At 39.9% G+C, this 24679-nt stretch overlaps 1 protein-coding gene across 2 annotated transcripts in view; it reads left to right on the top strand.

Moving 5' to 3' along the window:
* PAPSS1 (3'-phosphoadenosine 5'-phosphosulfate synthase 1) overlaps positions 1 to 24679 on the top strand; it is a 52691-nt gene that overhangs the window by 10568 nt on the left and 17444 nt on the right. The window contains exons 1-6 of one of the 2 annotated variants that reach the window (XM_018072413.2): positions 1596 to 1868; positions 9230 to 9344; positions 12428 to 12663; positions 13996 to 14134; positions 16214 to 16332; positions 22730 to 22843. In XM_018072413.2, coding sequence (XP_017927902.1) covers positions 1809 to 1868; positions 9230 to 9344; positions 12428 to 12663; positions 13996 to 14134; positions 16214 to 16332; positions 22730 to 22843 — 783 coding nt within the window. In that variant the 5' untranslated portion in view covers positions 1596 to 1808. Of the gene's footprint in view, positions 1 to 1595; positions 1869 to 9229; positions 9345 to 12427; positions 12664 to 13995; positions 14135 to 16213; positions 16333 to 22729; positions 22844 to 24679 lie in introns of those variants that run through there. The other variant, XM_018072406.1, reaches the window with a different exon arrangement.

Consider the following 24679-nt stretch of genomic DNA (forward strand, 5'->3'; position numbering starts at 1 on the left):
TTTTGAATCCTAAAGCTTGATTTATCTCTCTTATTTCAATTGACATCTTGGGACAGGATGTCTGGTGAAGCACTGTAGTGGTGGTTCCTTCCATGCTGTGATGTACCTTATCTAAATGTGTGGTTTTACTATAATATTCTACGATAATATATATGCATATATATGTATACAATATTTTAGAATGTTAATGTAATCATAAAAGGTGATCTGTTTTAGGAATTGCTGTTCAGAAACAGTTTTTTATGACCTCTAAGATTATGTCACTGTCTGACCAATAGCAGGAGTAAACATTGATCCACAAAGAGGGCCTTTTTATTTTCCGGTAAAACCATCAGAGAACAAACATGCTACAGGATAGATTGTGGATAGACTAATGTTTTTACAGTACATGTAATTCCTGTAATTACAGCACCATTCCACCTTTAGCACTTAAGTGCTAAAGCATTTCCTTGCTTGAATTAACATAAATGGGCTAATATTTATACAACAAATGCCACTCCTCTTAGCATGGCATCGTCTACACCTTAAGATTAGCACCTGACTGCTAGAGCAGTTCAGTTCTGGAAATAAGAACTCAAGAACTTCTGGTTCTAAATTCACAATAAGAGACATTTCCTAGAGCACAGCATGGGATTATCTTTGTTTGCCGGGGAGATCTTTGTAAGGTGGGAGATTCAATCGAAACAGTCCTTGCCTTTCCAGTCACTCATGACAGCACCACCACTGATGCCAACTCTACTGCTTCTCAGTTTCATCACCTCCAAGCTAAGGTTTTTCAGCAAAGCCCCATCTTACTTCAAAGGCAGGGAAAAGAGTGCTCTGCTCTGGCTGTGTCTTTAGCTTGCCCTGCCACAGAATAACACAACAGCCACTCCACACCTTCCCCTGGCCCACAGCTTTTCCTGAGGGGCGGAACAGCCTCTCCTCTGCGCGATACCGGAGAAGGTTGGGAGCACCACACACAAGAGAGAACACCTCCGCTGTGCCACCCAAGCTTAATATCGTAGTAGAGAGCGGCTGGGAAGCACAGGATCATTTAGACTGGAAAAGACCTCTGAGATCGCTGAGACCCAACACCACCTTGTCAACTAGACCATGGTACCAAGTGCCACGCCCAGCCTTTCCTTAAACACCTACAGGGACGGTGACTCCAGCACCTCCCTGGGCAGCCCATTCCAACGTCTAATCACCCATTCTGTGAAGAAATTCCTCCTAATATCCAACCTAAACCTCCCTTGATGCATCGCAAGACTATGTCCTCTCCTCATAGCTCAAGACTATGTCCTCTCGAATGAGGCGAGCTGCGTTGGTGGGCGCAGGGCCGGGTCGCGGGCAGTGGCAGGGACACGGGCAGGACATGGCCAAGGGCAGTGACGTGGAGAAGGAGAGGGACAGGGACACGGACCGGGACACGGACATGGACACGGACAGGGACACGGACATGGACATGGACAGGGACAGCACCATCTGCGGCGGCACCGGCGCCGATAGTTGCGCCTCCCGCGGCCCCCCTCGGCGTGCGTCACGGGCGCGGCGCACGCGCGTGTTGGCGCTCCTGCCGCCGTCCCTCCTCCTCTCCCTCCCCTCCCCCTCCCTCTCTCTTTCCTCCCTCCTCCTTCGCTCTTCCCTCCCTCCCTCCCTGACGCCGAGCCGCGGCTCCTCCCTGCACCACCTTTGGCCGAGCCGCGGGTGTGCGCAGACGGCACAGCTCCTCGGCGGCAGCGCCTTCATCCTCGCCGAGCATCAGTCGGGAAGGCGCGTTTTCCTCCCTTCCTCCTCTTCCTCCTCCTCTCGCTGCCCCCGCGGTCATGGAGCTGCCCGAGAGCCAGTGCAAGAAAGTCAAACTGAGCAACAGGGTGCCGAGCTGGGTGAGCGGGCCGTGCGGAAGGGTTCTGCGGGCAGTGGGCGTGCGGGGGGAGCGGAGGGAAGGAAGAAGGAAGAAGGAGCGCGGCCGAGCTCCATGGTGATGTGGCAAGTGGCGGCAGCGGCAGCCGGGACGGGGGGCTCCCTGCCCTCGGGCGGGAGGATGCGGGGCGGAGGGCGCGGCGGTCCGAGCCCCGTAGCGCAGCGGCAGCCCGGCCGTGGAGCCCGGCGGGCGCGCCTGGGGGCTCCTCTGGGGAAGGGCAGGAAGCCCCTCCGGAGGGGACCGGGCGTCTGGAGGCTCTTCCGCCGCGAGCCCTCGGCTTCCAGCGTCTTGGAAGAAGGAAGGCTTAAGAATGCGATGTACAATGTGGCCATTCATAAACCTGGGTTGGCCAAAGACTGAGGTTCTTTGTATGGCGGGTGTGATGTGGAAAACTGTCGAGACAGGGCTTAAAAAAAACCTAACCAAAGCCTTCATTCTTGTTCATAAAGGTGGGGGAAGATCGGTTTACAGCAAAGACCAAAATGCAGCTATTTAGAAGATACATTGCAGGCCTTTGAGAACATCTGATAGTTTCGATGATGCAAGACAAGTGGGGAAAAAAAAAGTACGATTTATTTATTTCAACCAATGCTGAGCTGAAACAGGCGAGACATAAGATCCAGAAAACATTTGATATGAACATAAGAGTGTAAATCAGTCTTTGAAGTCTTGCTGTGAGTAGTACAGGCCATGCTTTTCCTATTAAAAGGAACTCTTGCCTGAAAAACGGGGAAGTTGGTATGGTACTAAAAACTGTTTGGTAGATGTTGTGCCTGTCCAAGACTCCTCAGCTATGTACAAGTTCACACTTGTTTACATAAGAGAGTAATTGGTAAGTTACATTCTTTCAATTTGCACGAGGAAAAAGCAAAATCAGATGTGTAGAAGATAATGAAATAGACGATGTCTGGATGGGGGTAACGAAGTGTATTTAAAAAGTTACTCTGTATTATTTCATTTGTTATAAGCAAAGCCAAGATGGATTTGTCCAAACCAGGGAAATACATTAACAGACATTAAGTACTTGCTGAGTTCAGCTGAGGCTAGCAACCCCCTCTATGTTATGTGGCAAGCAGAGGAAGTCTTCCGCTTCTCCTTTTTTTCTTCAGAAGACCTCAGCTGAAATGCTCTTTATAAACCAAGAAGCTTCACCAGGAACAAAAATGCTGCTGATTCACACGCTCCACAGACAAATGTTCTGGCACTTCTGACTCTGTGTCTGTTCAGCTGAGAGCAAAGTCAAAGCAACCTACTATACCCTAATGGAATCGGCAGCCCCTAGGAGAGTAGGCAGAGCCTTGTCTTCCAAAATCTCTCTGTGCCTCCAGTGCCATTCAAAATACAGCTCTCTCTGTGGAAGTGCTGTTGCCAAGCCCCCTTCTGAGCACAGCAAACTCCCCAGTTACAGAGCAGCACATAGCGTAGCTGCAAACACTGCCACTACACTAGCTTGATAGGAAGACATTTGAAACACTTTCTTTAGAGTGGCTTGAATTCCTAACACAACAGGTGTTGCATCATTTTCCAGGTAACTCCTAAAGAGAACTTGCTCCAATTCTTGTTCCTGAGAGCATATTCAGTGGAGTAATTTCTGGCTTTGTTTCTTGTTCATCTCCTCTGATGCCAGCCAGTGAATCCACTGGTGAACAGGCTGTCTCTGCCTTTGGTCCTGCTGTTAGTGCAGCAGGTGGCACATGAAAATACACTCCTCATAGTATGGTCAGCACTGAATTGCTTGTATACACAGTACTGTAGAAGATTCTGGCTGATTTCTGCTGCTATGATTTTTGAAACTGTCCTAGCTTTAGAGCATCTGGCAAGGGTGATATAGTCTGTATGTAAGTGGCAGGAGAGTGTGCATTTGGCAGATTGAGTGGTGCTACATGCAAAGGTGTTTAGATGTCCTCTTGTATCGGTACCACTGTGGCAAACTGCTTTCCAGTGGGCATTGTGAGAATCAAAGTAAGAATTTTTGTTGTTAGTGGGAGAAAATGTAGTGCTGTAGGCTATGTTAGAAAATGATTTGGGGAATTGTTAGGTTTTTAAAAGACTAAAGGATCTTATTGCTCAGATATAATTTCTGGGCTTGCCCTTCTTTTCTCAAGCACAGTTGTCCAAGTCAAAGCACAAATTTTCAAACCAGAATTTGAGGCAGTAACTACTGGAAGGTATTTCTGGCAGATCTTTTGGTGAGCAGGTACTGAAACCTCATGTAAATATGCAGTTTTAGCGTCAGTGGTAGTTGAATTTTTGTGTTGGAACTATATCTGTTCTCCTTGCTTGTGTTTGTATGTAGACAAAGAAAATGGACAATATTCCATCTGCTTGAGTTGCTGTTTGGCCGTTGAGCCAGTTTGGAGGGAAAAAAGAAAGCTTTGGTTGAATTATCAGAGGTGAAGAATAAACGTCATAAAAATGTGTTGTTATCAGGGTATCTCTGATAACAGAGGCATATGGTGAGCAAGTTAGCAAATAGCTTAAAAAAAATAATCTATGATGATTGGGAAATGAGAAGGGCACTAAAAGTAAGATTGCAATTCAGAGACGAGGCTACTTGTGTGCTTTTTTGAGCTTATGGGAGTTCTTAGCTTGGAGAACCAACGATGTCATCCTAGAGGATTGGAATTAGTCACAGCTTCTTCAGTATATACAGTTTGTATACACAGTTCCTTCCTGATACTTCTGACCTCAAAACTGTCTCAAGTTGATGCTGTAGCTTGGGGTGTGTCTGCTTGCCATGGAAAGATTTACTTCCTTCCCCAGAGGTCTTGCTTTGTGAAAAGTTAAAATTTAATGTAAAGTGACTGTAAAAGCACAATGTTTCGTTGTTGCTATGAAGTAATGAAGAATAACTTCAGTTTATGCCAGTGTATATGCCATCTGTCTGTTAACTATGAAACAATAAATCAATAATCTCTTCTTTTGGCTGTTTTTTGATCTTGGCATTGCAACTTGGGTTTGCTTTTCTTCATCTGGATGCCTATCTGAGTTCTTACATCAAAGGTATTAGGCGCTAATAGTCTGGTTTGGCTTTGGCAAAGAAAAATTATAGATGCAACTTGGCAAAATATCAAGAAAGACAATAAAAAAATTAGGTCATCTATCTCAGCAAATCTGTACATAGAGCAATTGACAGAGTATTTCCATTTGACCCCCATCATCTTTCTTTCTTTTGTTCCTGTGGTTTTTGGATGTCTGTGTTTATTTCCCTGGACAACTACCTGCAAAGCTAAAATTTTACCTTTATGCCAGAAAAAATAAACTGCAGAGTCACCCTTCCTTGCTTTCTTATCATTGCAGCTCTCCGGTGCACATTTCAGCAATTCAGATTTCACGTGAAGCAAACTGTAATGAATCACAGTGGAGTAAAGCATTATTTGTGTTTAACATGTTGAGTAGGAGGGAAAATATTAACATGCAGGATTTTTCGAAGTAGTGCAGATGTACTAAATTTGTATCTCAGGGTGGAATACGTATTTTTGTGGGCATGTCAGAGAGGAAATATCCAATGGTTGTAAAAAAGCAGAAAACCTTTGTGATTAATGCCCTTTTTTCAGTAGCACTTTTACAAAAATGTAGTGTGACCTTTCAGTAGTGACTATTATAGTGAATACAATAGGCTAAGAATTTTAAAATAGCTTTTTCAAAGGGTACTTGTGCATTACACTGAGTTTTTCTATTACACATTTTCTTATGTTTAATTTCTTTTAACATTGATAATACAGATCTCCAAGGTGAGAGATGCTTTGACAGTGTGTAAGAGGAAATGACTATTCTATATTTCTGATATCATTTTGGATGACCGTTTAATTTCATCAGTTGACAGTCATCAGATTTTATGTAGTAGAGTTTGAAGACTGACTAAATAATTTAAGAGCACAACCAATGCGATCCAGTGAATATTTTTCTGTGCCACATCAGTATTGGTAATAAGTGTACATGTCAGGGATAGTAATTAAAAACTTATATTGTTGAAGATCTAATGTTCAACTAGTTCAGCTTTAGTTGCTCAGTGGTAGTAGCAAATCATTTAGAAGCAAAGTGGACATGATTAGGCAACTGCTTTTCTTTTTTTCCTCAGAAACAGAGAATGGCTTGCTAAATTATTAACTTTTTAGAGCACGTCTATAAAAAGTGGTTTTCTGTTGGAAGATAAGGGGGATTTTGGTACTGCTTTGCCCAGGAGTAGCACTGAGCTGTCTTGTTTGTGTGCAGATATGCAGATACAGAAGGTGGGGTGGCTGGCAGCATCGGATGTGTTTTTGTATGCATGCAGACTGTTTGGGCACTTTAACCTTTAGTCTTAGATGCTTCTGAAGTACAGATAGATTATTGTCCCACCGCTGAGCCTGCTGGCTGCTCTGTTGCGTTTGTGTGCCTTGTCTTCTAACAATCTGTTGGCCTTCTTGCTGTGATTTGTCATCTCTGCTAAGTTGTTATTAATACCTTTTGTGTGTGTGTGTGTCTTTTTCATCATTTTAAGAATCCCTCTGGCCTGCTTCCTCAGATTTTCCTGTGTTTTGTAAGCCTAGTGTAGTACCCTGATCGGTTTCAGAGCAGCTTTCTTAGTTCCGGAAAACAAAGAAAACTGATCTCATGGAATGTGGACTGGAAGAAGTCTCCTTGGATGAGACATTCAACCTCCAAAATATGAGTCTGATAATAGACTCACTGTCAGGAGTCAAAAGCAAAGCATGTGTGTTTTTATGTCTTAATGTAAGAGAGCTAACTGAGACAGTGGCATGAGATCTGTGCTTTGAGACTGTCTGCTATTTGTCCAGTGCCTGGTACAATCCAGTACAACTGGAATTAATGAGAAAGAATGTTGCTATTACTGTATTCGTTTGAATGGCTGTGTACATTCATTGTGCATGGTATATCTTTTAATTGAAGTACTTAAATTATTTTTGTTGGTTTTAATTCCACAATTTATGCATTTGCTCACTGAAATCTCCAATTTTATGTAGTGTGTAATTGTTTCTACTATAAGAAGAAAGACTTAGATTTTTTTTTGACTTTTGGTTTTAGTTGACCATATTGCAATGACTTTGTGCACAGAATAGTTCTGTTTCAGGAGATAAATTAATCGAGGATAGCATGATCAGCAAATATAACTTCATTTTTTGTGGTTATAACCTGTTTGCAGGTCGTGGTTTCTTATGGGTGCTGGACTATCACAACTGAATTATAGAGTTATTGTATTTAAATCTTGAACATTGGTTCCTATGTTGAGTTTCTGTTTGTATTAACTAGTGTTATAGTTGTGTATAAAATTGGGGACTTACAATCACATAAATTCCTGACTTCCAATGAAGTTATAAACTTTTGAATAGAAGAATGATGTAGCAGCAGTCCTTGAAGCCACAAGTAGATACCATTTTTCTCTTAGCTCTATTTTGTGGTGTCTCCCTCTAAACCTATGAACAGCTCTCTATTAGTTCTTCATAGAGAAATATATTCCCTTCTTTCTTTTATATTAAATATACTGCGTGTTTTCATTTTCAACTGGCACTGATACAATGATGGAGGAGAAGATAGTGCAAATATCTTGCAATATGTCTGTAAGCACGAGAAGTCAAAGCAGCATTACATATCCACTAATCCCTCTCACACCTCAAACACACACTCACCCCCTTTTGTTTGATTGTTCATGCTCTGTCTGGCTGTCTAAGGTCTTGATCTTTTACAAACAAAGTTCATATAGTTAGGTACCTTTAAAGCCTAAGGGAATGCCAAGGCTAATCTTCCTGAGGGCTCCCTGACTTTGGATTGTGAAATGTGTTTGACAGTGGTGTCATCTTACTGAAGATATTTGTAGAGCAGGTCATTATGATTAATGATTTTAAGAAACTCTGTAACCAGCTTTGTTTTAATTAAAATTATGTTACAAAAAGCCCATCTTTTAAAGTAAATTCTTTAATAAGTTCCTTAGAAATAGTACTTTCTTTAAATGTTTAGAATCTATGATAAATTCTCTCTTCTAGAGACTGAAGATACCATACATAAAGGCAAAGTAGTTTGGAAGTGTCTGCTGAACTCTAACTTTGAAGAGATATGCACAGTTTGCAATGAAAATGTCTCTTGAGAGTTCAAAATAAGCCAATGTTTGGCTGTTTTGTGACAGAAACCTTTAGCTCAGAAAAAGGGAGAATCCATTTGATCTTCTTAGACTTAAATTCATAAAAACACAGACTCTTAGAATGGTTTGGTTGGGAAGGGACCTTGAAGATCATCTAGTCCCAATCCCCCTGCTATGGGCAGGGACACCTCTTACTAGACCAGGTTGCTCAAAGCCCCCTCCAGCCTGGCCTTCAACACTTGCAGGGATGGGGCATCCACAGCCTCTCTGGGAAACCTTCTCCAGTGCCTCACCACCCTCACAGAAAAAATTTCTTCCCAATATCTAATCTTAACTACCTTCTGTCAGTTTAAAGCCATTCCCCCTTGTCCTGTCCCTACATGCTCTTGTAAGAAGTCACTCTCCAAGTCTCTTGTAGGCCCCCTTTAGGTTCTGGAAGGCTGCTGTAAAGTCTCCCTGGAGCCTTCTCTTCTCCGGGCTGAACAACTCCAACTCTCAATTTGTCCTCACAGGAGAGGTGCTCCAGTCCTCTGAGTCTCTTTGTTCCCTCCTCTGGACTCACTCCAACAGGTCTGTGTGCTTCTTTTGTTGGTGGCTGCAGAGCTGGTTGCCTTTGACATCCCTGGCCAGATTTAATTCTGTCAGGACTTTAGCTTTCCTAACCTGATCTTTGGCTGCTCAGACATTTTCTCTCTATTTCTCCCAGGCTACCTGTCCCTGCTTCCACCCTCCCAGGAGTTCCATATTCATCCATGCAGGTCTCCTGGCTTTTTTTGCCTGACTTCCTCTTTTTGGGATGCATCACCTCTGAGCTTGGAAGAGGTGATCCTTGAATATCAACCAGTTTTCTTGAGCCCCTCTTCCATCCAGGGCTTTATCCCATGGTGCTATATCAAGCAGATCCTTGGAATTACGTGAGTAGAAGTCAAGTCTAGCAGCTCTAGCAGTTCATCTGTCTTTTTATAGTTGATTTTTCTTAAACAAGTTGTATTCAAAAGTAGTAGTTGATTGACCTGTCAATCCCAAGCTTCACAGAAGGAGCACAAGGGATGTGGTTTGCTATGGGTGACACTTCTAATTTCATGTGTCTCCTTTGACCAGTTCAGCAGCTGATGGAATTGGTATTGTTTTTAATTCCATTTTCCTGCCTCCAAGTCTTTATTTGTGCCCATGACCAAGTTTCAGTATGGTTTGCCAACTCACCCTTTAGAAGTTAAAGACCTAACAAACTTCTTCTTTTTTAGGGAATGCAAAGGGCAACCAATGTTACCTACCAAGCTCATCATGTCAGCAGGAATAAAAGAGGCCAAGTGGTAGGAACAAGAAGTGGTTTTCGTGGATGCACAGTCTGGTTAACAGGTACAGTCATGGATTACTGAGGATCCTTTTGTTTTAGTTACTCTTCTGAAAAGCTACTTAGCTGTAGCTCCTTTTTGCATGCAGAGTTGAATGTTTGTGAAATCTAAGACCTTGATGCAATTTTATTACTATTTTTAGGTAGACTAGCAGGAAATTGCTTTGGGACAGATAATAACTTGAGAATGTATTTTGTTCAGTGCACTGGGAGGGTTGTTTTTCTTGATACTGTCTGCTACTTAATTCTGGTTGAATTTGGGAATGTATGGAGGGTTTTGGTGGTTTTATTTTCTGTGTATGGGTGTTTCATTTATTTTCTTTTTTTTTTTCCTTTGTTTTAACCAGTTCTGGCTCTTTGTACTGTCCATTATTAACAAATAAAACCTAACTTTTTTTTTGTAAGAGTCTGTATTTCTGAATCGGTTCTTTAAAGGCCTCTTCTCTTTGGAATGTTCTTGTCTCCTGGGGTTGAAATAACTTTTTGGTACAAACCTGTGCCTTTGGAAAGTAATTGCATGTTGAGGCAATGCATACTGGGAGCTATTTCTGAAATCAGCTCTGTGGGTTTTTTTCTCTGAATTTTTTGATTGTAAAAAGAGGGGGTAAATAATTCTGGAAGACAGTTCTGGAAGACAGTGAGGGAATTTTTTTGTTCTGCCTTTCAAAGTTCTTGGAAGCTTTAATATATTTCCTTTAAAGTCACTTCTAGTTAAAACTGAAAATAAAAAATAAATCTAACAAAATGTGTAACGTGATTGGTTTGTAAACCATTTAAAGCACTGTTGTATTGTGACACAAAAGATCTTGACAGAGTATTAGAGAAACTTACTACATTAAGTAAAATTTGTTTCCACTAGCATTAGTGAAATGTAAAGCAGTAGTTGATAACAAATTGCTGAGAGTCATTCCAAAGAGATTTGAGACAGTAGCTTACTGTCACATATTTCTTTGGTAAAAGAATGGAGCCCTTTCTCTCCCTGTTTCTGTCACATAGCTCCAGGCTGTCTCTCAATGCTCAAATGACCTGGTAGGCTGCCTTTCTGTTTCTCCTGGTAATTCATTAATATCACTTTGAAAAAAAGTCATGATAAAAATGTTTTCTCAGTTATCTACATGGCAACATTTTCCAGTCAACGTTCTTTTAAAACAAGTGTAATCTTAATGCTCAATTTCCTTTTCTTCAGGAAGAAGGGTGGTGGTAAGGTATTACGTGTGTGTGGGAAGCTGGGTTATTGAAAGTGTTTGAGCAGTAATGTTGGGGAGTGAAAAGGACTGTAGGCATGGTAAGTAATATTAACCATTCTAGAACTGTGCAAACATGATTCTTCAAAACACTGTGAGGTGTTGGAATAACAGATGAAATGTTGGTAAACTCCAAGATTCTCTCACCTCGTCAGCACTCATGGGGTGGGAGTGTATAGAAAATTCTTTCAGAGATTGATTTTCATTTTTAAGCCAGCCTTTATGTGAGAGCTCAGTTCTAATGAATGTTGAGTCAGAGGGTCCTAGTAAAACAAACCCCTGAGGAATGTGTCAAAAATATGGAAAAACACTGTTTTCATTTGCAAAATAATATGCAATTTTGAGAGTGTAAGTTATTTTAAAGACTTGTCAGCTCGAAGACTTTTTTTAAAATTCATTAATGTATAACCTTAACTTTTGCAATTCATTGCATGTTAAAGACCAAATGGTGTGTAAAAAGCTAGAGCATTTGAGTGAATAGCAAGCTAGATGTGGGCACAAAAATGGCAAGTCAAAGACTGCATCAGTGAGGAGTAAATGACTAAGTTGTTGTAATCTTATTTTGAACTATCATGTCTATTTTCTGTGATGGGGACGTATTTAATTGCTGCCAAAAGAAGATTGTTCTGTTTTCTGCCTTGTGTTTCTTCTCTTGACTTGCACAAGTGGTAGTGCTTGCTCAAGCAAACCCTTGAGCTGATTCAACTTGCTAAATCATCAGTGAACTTACCACAACCTCCACACACACATGAAAGGGAAAAAAAGAAAAGAAAAAAAAAAAGATGGGGAGGAGGGAAGACTAGCAAACTGAGTTGGCTATTGGTAGTAATGGAAACAATGCAGTGACTCATTTTCTTTTAGTTTAGTTGTGTTTTCTTAGAACATGCTTGTTAGCATGGAAGTAATACCAAACTTCTAGTTTGTGTGATTATTTTTTTCTTCTTTCTTTGAAAGTTAGAATAAATCTTAATCACCGCTAATAAAGATAAAAACATTTTTCTTCACCCACTAGTGCTACTTTTTTTTATACTACCATTACCTTTTTTTTTTTTTCCTGCTCAAAGGATAAATGTCGTCTTATGAAGATCTGAGTTTGTGCTCCATTTAGGAATTGACTTCTTGGTATAAGCTGAAGCAAAGCATGTACTCCAGCTAAACTGAAATCTAGTCTGAAAAATTATTTAAATAAATTTCCAACTTCAAACAGTGGACATTTTAGGGCCAGCAAGACTTCTCAAATATTTGAAGATTTGTTGCCAAAGATTCTGAATTGCACTGGAGTTTAATATTATAATTTTCTTTGCTTGTTGCTAACACATACGGTTAGTGGATCATGACTGCTGTGTGAGAGTTTTGAATGAGTTTGGTTTTGTCAGTGGTGTCTAATTCAGTGCTGTTATTCTGGGGGGAGCAAGAACAAAGTGTGGTTTTGGCCTGATTCCATTTCTTTGATGACTAAATTCACTTCAATATGAGATCTTTTGTCATGTAAACATAACACCTTAACTGTGTTTGGTTTCTGAATTTAGTGTGCTCAGGTAGTAACAATTACCAGCAGCAGCACTGTGGAAAGTGCATAACTTCTGTAAGCAGCAGCAGCTCTCAAGGCCAGACTCTTTGACCTACTTCAAATTACGCACTTAATGTTGTGCCTTACTCTCCCTATGCCAACTGTCTGTGTAAAAGCATTGGCTTATATTCCAGGTAAGCATATCCAAAAGGCATTGCTGATGCTGCCTGTCACTTGGAGATTTTCATACTAACAGTGGTATATGTACTACAACTTGCCTTAACTTGTTTCTGTGCTTATAACATATATATATATATGTTATTGAATATTTTAGGTCTATCTGGTGCTGGGAAGACTACAGTGAGCATGGCACTGGAGGAGTATTTAGTATGCCATGGTATTCCATGCTACACATTGGATGGTGACAATATTCGCCAAGGCCTTAATAAGAATCTGGGTTTCACACCAGAAGATAGAGAGGAAAATGTCCGTCGTATTGCTGAAGTTGCTAAATTGTTTGCAGATGCTGGTTTGGTGTGCATTACTAGTTTCATCTCTCCTTATACTCAGGTAAATGTGAAAAACAGTGTGAAAAACATCTAGATGAAAAGTAGGAAAAACACAAAGCACAAAATGTCACTCAGAATTTTAGTTACAGAAATCCCTCTCTGAACTTACCCAGAATTAAATACTTGCTTGTTTTTTTTGGTGACGGTTGTGCTTTATGGAGATTACTCAAATTAGAAACATTAAATGTGAAAAAAGTTTGCATTAGTTGTATAAGTAGAACTGTCCTTCAGTCTATTAAGGCAGAATTATTACTCTTATATTAGGAACAAGGCCAAATGATGCTCCAAGTAAGACTCTTAAAATGACAGTATCTTGTTTGATCCAGTACTTCATAAATATGAAGACTACATCTAACCTGAAGACTCAGTTTGTTTTTAAAAGCATTTTTTCCTTTAGTGAATGAATAGTGCGAACTTTATTTTTACCAAGTGGCTTAAGGGAAAAATGTTTTAATTACCTGTAGTTCTTTTTACTTTTTCTCATATCGTGTATACAACATGACATTAACAGAATTGAAAATCAGCCTAAATCCATGTTCACATTGTTTTGTGAAGACCGTTTTCATCGGTATATAAGAACATAGATGGGAAAGACAAAAAGGATGTGTGAACACCCAAGTATCTTGAAGAATGACACAGCTTACATGTTCATAACACGTGTTATTAATGAAAATAATGTATGTTATTTCTTTAGTTATAGTGGTACAAACAACTCTTCCCATAATAATTCGGGGAACTCAAGATCCTTCAGTAAAACAGAAGTCTTTCAATATGAGGAAAATAACCGTATTTAGTAACAGATGGTTTTAGTGGATTTTTGAAAGCTTTCTTTTTTTATCTCCAAGTGCAACTCACCAGTTGTTTCAATGCTTGGCAAGCCTTAGAAATAATATAATAGTTTGACTACACAAGTCTTGTCAGATTAAAGAATGTAGAGAAAACTGGGGCTCTAGAGAGGAGGATGGTTATGGCAGGAGCAGCAGGTAACACCTCCTCTTGACTGTACTCAGCTAGGTGGATGTAACTCCTAAGATATATATATATATATGTATAGAAAATCCTGCACTCTATGCCTGCTTTTGGTTTTGGTTTTTTTAATAAATCAAGTTAATGTAAAATATATCTTCATGTCAGCTTTTACCATGTGATGTACTGTAGCCACACTGATGCAGCTTGCAGAGCATCAGTTGATCAAATCATGTTTCTTTTTTCAAACTTCGAAAGCTTGTTTACATTTTGCTATCTGCTTCTTTAAAATAAACTTCAGAAGCAGAAGGACAGTAACAATATGTTCCGAAAACCCTTTTCGGATTTTTCTTCTGTTTTCTTTCAGGATCGTAATAATGCCAGACAAATTCATGAAGGGGCAAGTTTGCCCTTTTTTGAAGTATTTGTGGATGCTCCATTGCATGTCTGTGAGCAGAGAGATGTTAAAGGACTCTATAAGAAGGCCAGGGCTGGAGAAATTAAAGGTGAATCTAAATGTAGTCATGTCCTTTCTACATAAGTGAAACATTGGTGTAATTTGACTCCACGTAAGTGGATGTGCTCAAGTCTGTGACTGTACCGCTCTTAAAAACAGCATGGACTTGGGACAGCACTGAGAATAAAATTGGGATCGATTTCTAACTCATGGAACTGACTATTTAAATATGTAGAACAGTAAAAGGGCAAAAGTATCTGACCTCGCACTGAAAAACCTTGAGCAAATGATAGTTTCTGTTGTAACCTCTTATGACTGAGAATTAATCTGTCTCCTCTGTGTTCTATTGACTGGTTAAAAAAGAGCCTGATTCTCTCTGAAGTCTATGAAGAATTGCTGGTTTCTTCTAAGAAGTAAAGCATGATTGCTGTCTCCCTGTAAAGACTGTTAAGAACTCTTCTGAAGAGGCAAACTTTTACTTTGAAATTAATGTTTTATTCCAGTGCCCATGAAAATGATTTCATATCCCCAGCCTCGGGTCAAGACTTAAGTATAACCTGCAATAAAAAGAAGCTTAGTTATGCAATCATTCATTGCAAGTATTATTTCAAGTGCTTCTTTGCTCTGTGTTACATTTAGTTTGCAGAGATTGATGATAGGTCTTTTAACCTGTATTTAGTAGCAAAACTATTTTTAAAGTGATCGCTTTCGGGGTGGAATTTGCAGATGCTGTAATGATGATACTGTTAATCGAAAGTGATATAAACTTCAGGAAATCTAAAACATTCTAAATGAGTGGTTGGTTGATTCTTGAGAAGTAGTGGCTGTTAGTACTCCAGAATATCATGTGAAGGCCAGAAATAAATAAGGCTGAACTAAGGTTTGTTCAGAATCAAAGCAAAGATGGCTTGAGCTTGCATGATACAGAGATACAGCTCTGTACAGAATCCTTATTTGTGCTGTATAAAGTCCTTAATATTTTGTTAATTTTACAAGCCTCATAATGGAACTGTGTTAACTGTAGAAGTGTTAGTGAAGTATACAGTGCCTGAGTAAGCTATGAGTGCATCTAGCAGTGGCTGTATCTTATGACCTCTCTGATATTCGAAGGATGAAAGTTCAATGAACTTGCTGGTTCCCAAGGAATGTCAGCAACTGTTATCTTCTTTTTCTCTGGCAATGGTAATGGGACACTTTCTTTGCCTCCTATTCCCACTCCTCCAGTAATCAGGTCCTTCTATGGTATATGGTTTTTTGGAAGATACCAACCTTTCTTTATTACTTGGGGTACTGCAGCAATTGATGTTTTTATTAGATGGGGAATTAAGCTACTAAGTTTGAGGGTATTTAAACCTGAAGTGAAAACCTCGAATTTTAATGTTTTTATTTGCACTTGTGGAGGATGCAGATGCTCGGTTGCTGTAGCCCAGCTGATATTCCTTCTGCAGATATGACTTGTAGTGCTTACAGTCTTTTCCCTTGGCCTTGATTTTTCCTCCTTGTTTATGCATGGGTGGTCAGAATCTCCACTATTTCAAAGCAGATTGCTAACCAGAACAAGTGTCACTGGTAGCTTGTACAGTCTGTGACAGTTGTTATAACTATAATAAACACACTCATCAATCTTATGTTAGCAGCTATCTTGAGTATATTAGCTAAACTAATGTAATAGGTGTTGGAATTCCTTACTTCTGAGTACCGCTTGGTGGTATGAGCGTAAATTTACATATATACTGGAAGTTCATAATATTCTTTATTATTTTTTTTTAACAGCTAATGATGAAGGACAGTGAATGGATGACTAACTCTGGGTTGACGTACACAGTTCTTCTGCCAGTGCTCCTTTTCTATTCACAGTATAAATCAAATAGCTTCACCAACAAAAATATGCTTTGTGTGTGCTGCAGAATGCTGAAGTTTGACGCAGTCAGATAGTAGGATTAACAGATAGTCTGATAAAGAAAAAACTTGTTGATTTCCCTAAGAAATCCTATATTAAGGAAGCTAAAACTCTGTGCTCTTGGGCTGTTGTGTTGGTTTATATCTAAAAACCTGTCTGTGAACAGTGTTAAAATGGACTCATCTTCTGGAAGAAGTCACCTAAGATTTTTTTTTTAATGTTCTCTAGGTTTTACTGGGATTGACTCAGAGTATGAAAAACCGGAAGCCCCAGAGCTTGTGCTGAAAACTGATTCCTGTGATGTGAATGATTGTATACAACAAGTTGTGGAACTTCTTCAAGAGAGGGTGAGCAGAAATGGAGACATATCTTAGTAACTTTTTTTGAAGTATTTGTACCTTCCATCTGAATGTACCTGCTGGGACAAGCAAAGGCAGTATTTGAGAGTTGAAGGCTTATACATCTTTCAATTCCAGCTTTTAAACTTATCCTATTGCTTGTTTATTTTTTTAAATGTAAACATTGCAACAACATTGATGTGTAAGTGAAAAAAGATTTGGACAAGTGGAAAATTAATTTATATTAGTTGTCATAACTAATAAATGGAAGGGAGAGAAGGCTGTCTCAGTTGTTACGGAACCAACAATGAATGCTGATTTACAAATGCTAGCAACCAATTTTAAAGAGTCTGAAATTTTTTACTTTGTTTCTATAGCGTAGAAATTAATGTATACTGTAGGTATGAAGAGGCAGGGATGCACTTACACAGTAATTTGAGCTGACTTAAATAGAGGATGCTGTGCTTTTGTCTGGTTTCCCTTGTTTCCACTGTTTTTCTTGCACTAGTAAAAGTGGTCCTGCAATTGTGTAATGAACAGTTCAGGAAGCTGATCTTCTTGACATGGCTAAGTTGGGTTTATGTTTCATAGCTTCTGAAAAGGTAGGTTTCCTTCCTTGTTCATGCCTGCAGTCTACACCATTCCTTTTGAAGTCTCTGGGCCATCTGCTGTTGTCTGATAAGTGGATTAAGCTGATTACTCAACCCCCTCTGAACAAACCTACCACAGAAAACAAAACAGACAAAAAACCCCTGAACCCAAACCTAAAAGTGAAGGCAACCATGAGATGGCTTTATCCTCTTGAAACAATACACCCAGAATTTGCTAATCCTCATGTAGAAGAAATATGTCTCCTTACATTTTTGTCTATAGTCAGTGGGTAGTCGGATGAAATTTCAGATAACTATTTTAATTGAGATACTCTTACAGACAATTATTCATGCTTTTTGGGGTTTTTTTTGTGAGATAGATATTCTGGAAAACTAGGGTATAGACAGTAGCTTGAGTAAAGCTCCACCAGGTATTGAACTTGATACAATCAAAAGACCTCATCATGTAGCCAGCACTCATCAAAAGACCTCATCGCTGTACCAGTACAACTCTGGAGAAATTTAGTCTCTTGTATTGAAATTTTCAAGAAAACTCTTCATAGATGACTGCTTGCTCAAGATTACTCAGGAAATAGAGAGGGCAGAAAACCACAGGAGAATTCTAGATTTTTATCCTACTGCTCATATGAATGTTTTGAGCCATGTAGGAGTCCTAACTATGGGAGGTGGCAATTCCTGACTGTGGGGGGCCCTGCGTCTCCAGCTCTGGAGAACAATTCAGTATGTTTCATAGTTGTAAAAACCAATGTTACATGTGCCAAGACAGTGATCCCTAAAGTCTTGTATTGGTACACAGTGCTGAATGCTGGCTCCTAGCCCAGTCAGCTTTCCTTAAGGCACATTTTAGCACTTTTTTTCCCTTTCTTTGAAGACAACAGTGTCATGAATGGCAGGATATCTTAGTGGTTACTTAGTTCAGTGAAAGACAATGAAATCAAGGCAAGGCTAAACAGGCATGTCTTGTTCTTAGACCATATTAATGCCATGACATCTTGAGAATATAATTTCTGTAGATTTCCTGTAGTTTGAACGAGCTGTGTCTGTGTTCTTGTTTGGTAATCCATTGTGATTAGTAAGGCAAAAGACCATAGGCCAGCAGCATTAAAAATAATTTGGGATGTTTGTTTTGTTTCAATAACAGTGAAAAAATTTGGGAAGAAGTCTGCTAAAAGTATAGGTAGGGTCTGTTTGTATATTAGTTCAAACAATAATGGCAGTAAGGGGAAGACACCTGGAAATGTTGAGAGCAGCCCTGGGGAGAAGGACTCAGGGATGCTGGTGGATGAGAAGCTCAACATGTCTCAGCAATGTGTGCTTGCAGCCCAGAAGGCCAGCTATATCGTGGGCTGCATCAAAAGAAGCGTTAGCGACAGGTCGAGGGAAGTGATTCTCCCTGTCTTGTGAGACTGTGCCTGGAGTATTCTGTCCAGATCTAGAGCCCCCAGCACGAAAGATGTGGACCTACTGGAGTGAGTCCAGAGGAGGGGGACACCAAGATGACTAGAGGGGTGAAGCACCTCTCCTATGAGCACAGGCTGACAGAATTGGGGTTGTTCAGCCTGGAGAAGGGTCCAGGGAGACCTTATAGCACCTTCCAGTACCTACAAGAAGGCCGAAGAGGGACTTTTTATAAGGGCATTTAGGGATAGGACAAGGGGTAATGGCTTTAAACTGACAGAAGGGAGTTTAGATTAGATTTAAGGAAGAAATTCTTCATTCTGAGGGTGGTGAGACACAGGAACAGGTTTCCCAGAGCAGCTGTGGATGCCCCATCCCTGGAAGTGTGAAAGTCGGGTTGGATGGGGCTTTGAGCAGCTTGGTCTAGTGAGAGGTGTCCCTGCCCATGGCAGGGGAATTGGAACGAGATGATCTTCAAGGTCCCTTCCCACCCAAACCATTCAGTGATTCTATGATTCTATGAAATAAATTGTTTGGCATTATAAAGCCTTTTGTCACCATTATGAAAACATGTGCCCGTGCTGCCAAAAAGACTGCCTGCATACTCTGCTGTAATAGGAAGAGCATAGCCAATTGCTCAAGAGATGCTATTTTATGTGACACTTGTGAGACCTTGTCTGGATACCATGATCAGGTTTGTGCCAAAAAGACTGCCTGCATACTCTGCTGTAATAGCAAGAGCATAGCCAATTGCTCAAGAGATGCTATTTTATGTGACACTTGTGAGACCTTGTCTGGATACCATGATCAGGTTTGTGCCCTTCTCCCTCACCCAGTATAAGACAGACATTGATTTCCTTCTGTGAATCGAGTGGAAGGTCACCAAGATGGGACAGACTGTAGTATGTCACTGCAGAAGGAGAGGCTGAGGGGAAGTGGACTTGTTTAGCCTGGAGAAGAGAAGGCTTAAAGGAATTCTTGTTGCTGTTTCTGTCATCCAGATAGGAGGGTATAGAGAAAACTGATGAAGACTTTTCTCAGAGGTGCACAAGGGTAGGATGAGGGTCAAAAACCATGAAATGAAACATTGGAAATTCAAATTAGACATGGGAAACAAGTCTTCCACTATGAAGATCAATTATTAGAATAAGTTGCTCTGAGTGTTTGTGGGTGCTCTGTCCTTGGAGATGTTAAATATGCGATTGATCAAGTTCCTGAGCAGCCATCTGTGCTGGGACCAATTTTGAGGAGGAGGCTGGACTAGATGACCTCCAGAGGCAATCGGCATCAGCAAAGAAACTACCAACACAGTGTGAGGTGGCATTTAAAAACACCTGAAAGACAACGCAGTCATTGATCACAGCCAGCACGGCTTCATGAGAGGAAAGTCCTGCTTATCAAACCTGATTTCCTTCAGTGACAAAGTAACTCACCTAGCTGATCAAGGGAAGCCAGTCAATGTAATCTTTTTGGATTTCAGTAAAGCTTTTTATCCTGTCTCTCACAGGATCCTTCTGGACAAACTGTCCAGCACACAGCTGGATAAACACATCTTGTGGTGGGTGAGCAATTGGCTCAGGGGTCGAGCACAGAGGGTAACAGTGAGTGTTACCCCACAGTGAGTGGGGTAACATCAGACTGGTGACGTGTCACTAGTGGGGTTCCACAGGGCTCTATCTCAGGCCCTGTGCTCTTCAGCATCTTCATAAATGACTTGGATGCAGGACTAGAAGGGATACTAAGCAAGTTTGCAGATGACACAAAAGTGGGAGGAGCTGTTGAGTCCCTCAAAGACAGGGAAGCCCTGCAGAGAGACCTCGACAAATTGGAGCACTGGGCAATCACCAACCATATGAAGTTCAGTAAGGGGAAGTGCTGGATTCTGCACCTGGGATGGGACAACTCTGGATGTTCGTACAGACTGGGGGATGAGATGCTGGGAAGCAGTGTTGTGGAAAGGGACCTGGGGGTCCTGGTTGATGGCAGGTTGAATATGAGTCAGCAGAGCCCTGGCAACCAGGAGGGCCAACCGTGTCCTGGGGGGCATCAGGCAAAGCATCGCCAGCCTGTCGATGGAGGGGATTGTCCTGCTCTGCTCTGCACTGATGTGGCCTCACCTTGAATATTGTGTGCAGTTTTGGGCACTGCAATATAGGAAAAATATTAAGCTGTTAGCGAGTGTCCAATGGAGGGTGGCGAAGAGGGTGAAGGGCCTTGAGGAGAAGCTGTATGAGGAGTGGCTGAGGTCACTTGTCTGTTCAGCCTGGAGGAGACTGACGCAGTCACAACTTCTTGTGAGGGGAAGAGAAGGGGCAGGCACTGATCTCTGTGATGACCAGTGACAGGACCTGAGCAAGTGGCCTGAAGTTGTGTCAGGGGAGGTTTAGGCTGGATATCAGAAGGAGATTCTTCACCCAGAGGGCAGTTGGGCACTGGAACAGGCTCCCCAGTGGTCACAGCAGCAGGCCTGCCAGAGTTCAAGAAGCGTCTGGATGATGTTTTCAGACACATGGTGTGATTCTTGGGGATGGTCTTGTGCAGGGCCAGGAGTTGGGCTTGATGATCCTTGTGGGTCTCTTCCAACTCAGCATATTCTGTGGTTCTGTAATGCCTATTATTGTGCCATCATTTATGTAAATGCATTGAGAAATAATTTAGAAATATTGTGTAACTTGTCCTTTGGTAGAATTAAGCTTTGAGTAAAATTGCTGCCTTAAAATGGTCGCTAGATGGCTTGCTAGCCTAGCATTTTCCTAAAATTCATTCAGTTGAAGACATGTGGATTCCTTTTGCTGCTGGTTTTGTTGGATTTTTTTAAATCTAAGTTGTTGTTGTAAATACCACTTTTATGTGTGCAAGGGAGTCTAGGTTTACTAATCCTAGAAGTTTTCTAAATGTCAGACACAGTGTCATTAGAACTGTCTTCAAGCTGTTTACATATGTATAATGAAGTAGGTTGTTGACAGAAACTGCATTGTGAAACCTTTGTTTTGCCCATTAGTGGGGCACTAAACCCATGATAATATCTGAAGAGATCTTTTTAATAGGCACATTTATTTTAAGCTATTGATGTTTTGTAAAATTAGGACATTCTAGCATGGTAATGAAATAGGTTCCAGAGGGAAATCTTCTGTGAAGCAGCATAATGTGTACTCGTTCATTATACTGTTCCTTACAGGAGGCAACACCTTCATTTGATTCTGGGCTTACTGCTATGGCAGGAGTCTGTCTAATTACTGTCTGATAAAATCTGCCTCCAAAATTATGTCCGATATGTAATGGACTGAGCTTTTCCTTATAAAACACTTTTTCTAAATGCTGGTTTAATTCATGTTCCTTTTATTTGTCTTTGGAGATATGAATTATTTAACAGCCAGTGAGACTCACCACATCTTTCTACTCCTGCAGTCATTTTATCTCCCACTTGCTTTCATCATCCCACTCCCTTTGTTTTACTTTCCATGGAGGTAGTGCCTGATGTCTGATAAATATGATAAATTCCTGAGCTAACTGTGTGTTTTTAGGGATTGGTATATACTCTGCTGTAAGGGTGAGGTTTTTTTCTCAAAAAAACCCCCATTACTTTACAAAGGTTTCCAAAACACTGAAAAATGTGTTTTAAAAAGAACCATGAACCTCTTTTCACCCTTTTTTTGATACTGAACGTCAGTGGAACACTTGACTGAGTTTTGACTTAGTACAGCATCTGTTGTTGGGAGGAGACTCTTTACAGTTTTATTGTGATGGCCTTGTCCTTTTTTTAAATTATTTTTTTATCCTTGTGTTCATATCTTATGAGAAGCATAAGATCTTGAGTCTTGAGCACTGTGGAGCGAGAATGTCTTGTTTAATACACATGGAGGAAAACTGATTTTTTTTTCCATAAAAAATTGATATTCTGGTCATAAAGCTAGATTTCAGTTCATTGCATATCTATGCACAGATAACCTCACACTTAAATATTATAAGTGTATGTATATAGATTAGGATACTGGTGTTATCATTAGCTGTAGGAAACACATTTAATTTGTAGTTCTGTATTAATAATTTTCTGTTGAGAAGGGGCTTTCTCTTGTAGATAATGTAGGCATTAATAAGTCATAAAAATGGCACTCAATCCAATAGTTAAATATTTACTAGGTAAATGTTATACTGGTTACTTAAGGTTTAGAAAAAAATCTCGTCAGAATGTTTCACTTTAGCCAATCTGGCTTGAGTAACTAGTTATGTATCATAATCTTGGAACAGTGCTGACTTTTAAATGAGTAAAAATTGCATAATGTATAAACTCTTGCTACTGTGTAGTGCATCATTAGAATTTTACTCCTTGATCATGTGTTCATTGTCCAAGAAACATTCTGAGCAAACGTTAAGTTTTGTTTATTCCTTTTGTACAGGACATTGTACCAGTGGATGCCTCTTATGAGGTGAAAGAGCTTTACGTGCCAGAAAACAAGCTACAGTTGGCCAAAACAGATGCTGAGTCTCTGTTAACCTTGGAAATAAATAAGGTATTGTGTGTTCAGTTGTCTTATTGCCAAAGTTGAAATACAGTCTAATCTGCTGGTTAGTGTAAGTAGATATAGTTGAAATACCTGTGCTGTTTACAGAAGATATCTTGACATACCTTTTCCCTCTTCTTGAGAGAAAGCATAATTTCATGAATAATATCTGGTATAACATTACTTAGTTTATCCCACCCTTGGAGATTACATTCAGAGTGACTTCCTTCCACACCTCCACTCATCTATGGACCAAACTATGCCTGGCATATCTTGTATGAGTAGTTGTTTCTAGAAGGATTGCTTTTTTTTTTTTCAGTTTACTTACACAAACCATTTTATTTTGAATTGTAATTGCCTAGAAATATGAAGGAAATCAGTTACTGCTTCTTGATTCTTCTTGTTGATAATCTTCAGATGAACAACAGTAACCTCTTATATATATACTGAGCTCAAACAATTGCAAACTCAAGTCTATAGAGAGATGATTGGATCTATTTTATTGCTTTTTTCTGATTAGAACATGTTCATGTTACTTTTCTGGTTTCCAGCACAGAGAGTGTGGAAAAGCATGCATCAGCTTGATCAACCCTGTTCTTATTTTGGTTAATGCATTATTTTTCAATTTGGATAAATTAGCTGAAGCTGCTTCAGACTGTGTTTCTATTCTACCTCATTCCTTTTTCTGAAGAACTAAACCTTATCACAGATACAATGCATGAGTTTTTACGTTGGCTTTTTGACAGTATTACTAGAACTTAAAGCTAAACCTTTGTTCTAGGAGGTGACTAAGCTCAGAGCTGAGCATCTGCAGTGATTAGACTTTGAAGGATTGAGATGACATACTAAGCACTGAAGTAAATACTTTTAAAATTTGCTTAGTCTTCTACTACTACGAATGCTTCCTTTCACTGATTTTACTAGATCCTTTTCATATATGTGTCTGTAAAACTATTCATTGCTCTGATGACCAATAAATACTTAAGGTCACCATTATTAAATTTCTGTAGTCTCCCATTCTGAATTACTCCCTATCTAGAGAAACAAATAATTTCTCCCTCCGCCCCCAACCAGTGTCTTGTTAAATATCAAGCAAGTATATAACCTAAACTTGGGAAGAAACTGTGTTTTGCACTTGCCTCAGCATAAATTAAAAGGTGTAATAAAATTAGTCATGCTCTTCACAAAAGAGACTTGCACAAGCAAAGTCTGTCCTTGTCAAAGCCCTGACCAAGTCTTAGTAGTGCACATGCAGAAATAATAGAGGCCACACACTAAATCGTAGTGTGACTCTTTAAGTGCTAAGGAAGGAAACTCTCTGTAAGCTGATATCTCTTAAACTAGATGAAGTAATACTCCAGAGATAATTTTGCTTCTGGATTGTATCACTAGTTTATGTAAAAAGAAATTTCTTTCTAATTTGTTTTTTAAGATTAGGTGTCTTAATGTTCAGACCCATAATTCTGATATTTTTGTGGTAATTGTATGTGTTGTTTTTCTTTGTTTCTTTTTTTTAACCTTTTAGTTATCTTTGTTAAAAAAATAAAGGCAAGTGGGACTCTCTAATTTTGTGAAGATGAACTTTATTAAACATTTACAGATAAAGTTTGTTGTTGTGTGTTTGTTAGTTTGTTTTTTAACCAATGGAAATTTGATCCAGTGTAAGACTGGAAATAGCCAAAAATGTGAACAGTGAGGAGCAAATTGTTCTTTCTTCCTTAGTTGTAGAAACTTTGAATTACTTGTGATTAAAAACTATAATACTGAGAAATCTTGCATTTATACTATCCTGCATTTTAGGATTAAATAATGATCTGTTATGATTTATACATGATTATGAGTATT

The sequence above is a fragment of the Manacus vitellinus genome, unplaced genomic scaffold, assembly GCF_001715985.3.
Source record: "Manacus vitellinus isolate BGI_N305 unplaced genomic scaffold, ASM171598v3 scaffold_0_pilon, whole genome shotgun sequence".
Taxonomy (NCBI): domain Eukaryota; kingdom Metazoa; phylum Chordata; class Aves; order Passeriformes; family Pipridae; genus Manacus; species Manacus vitellinus.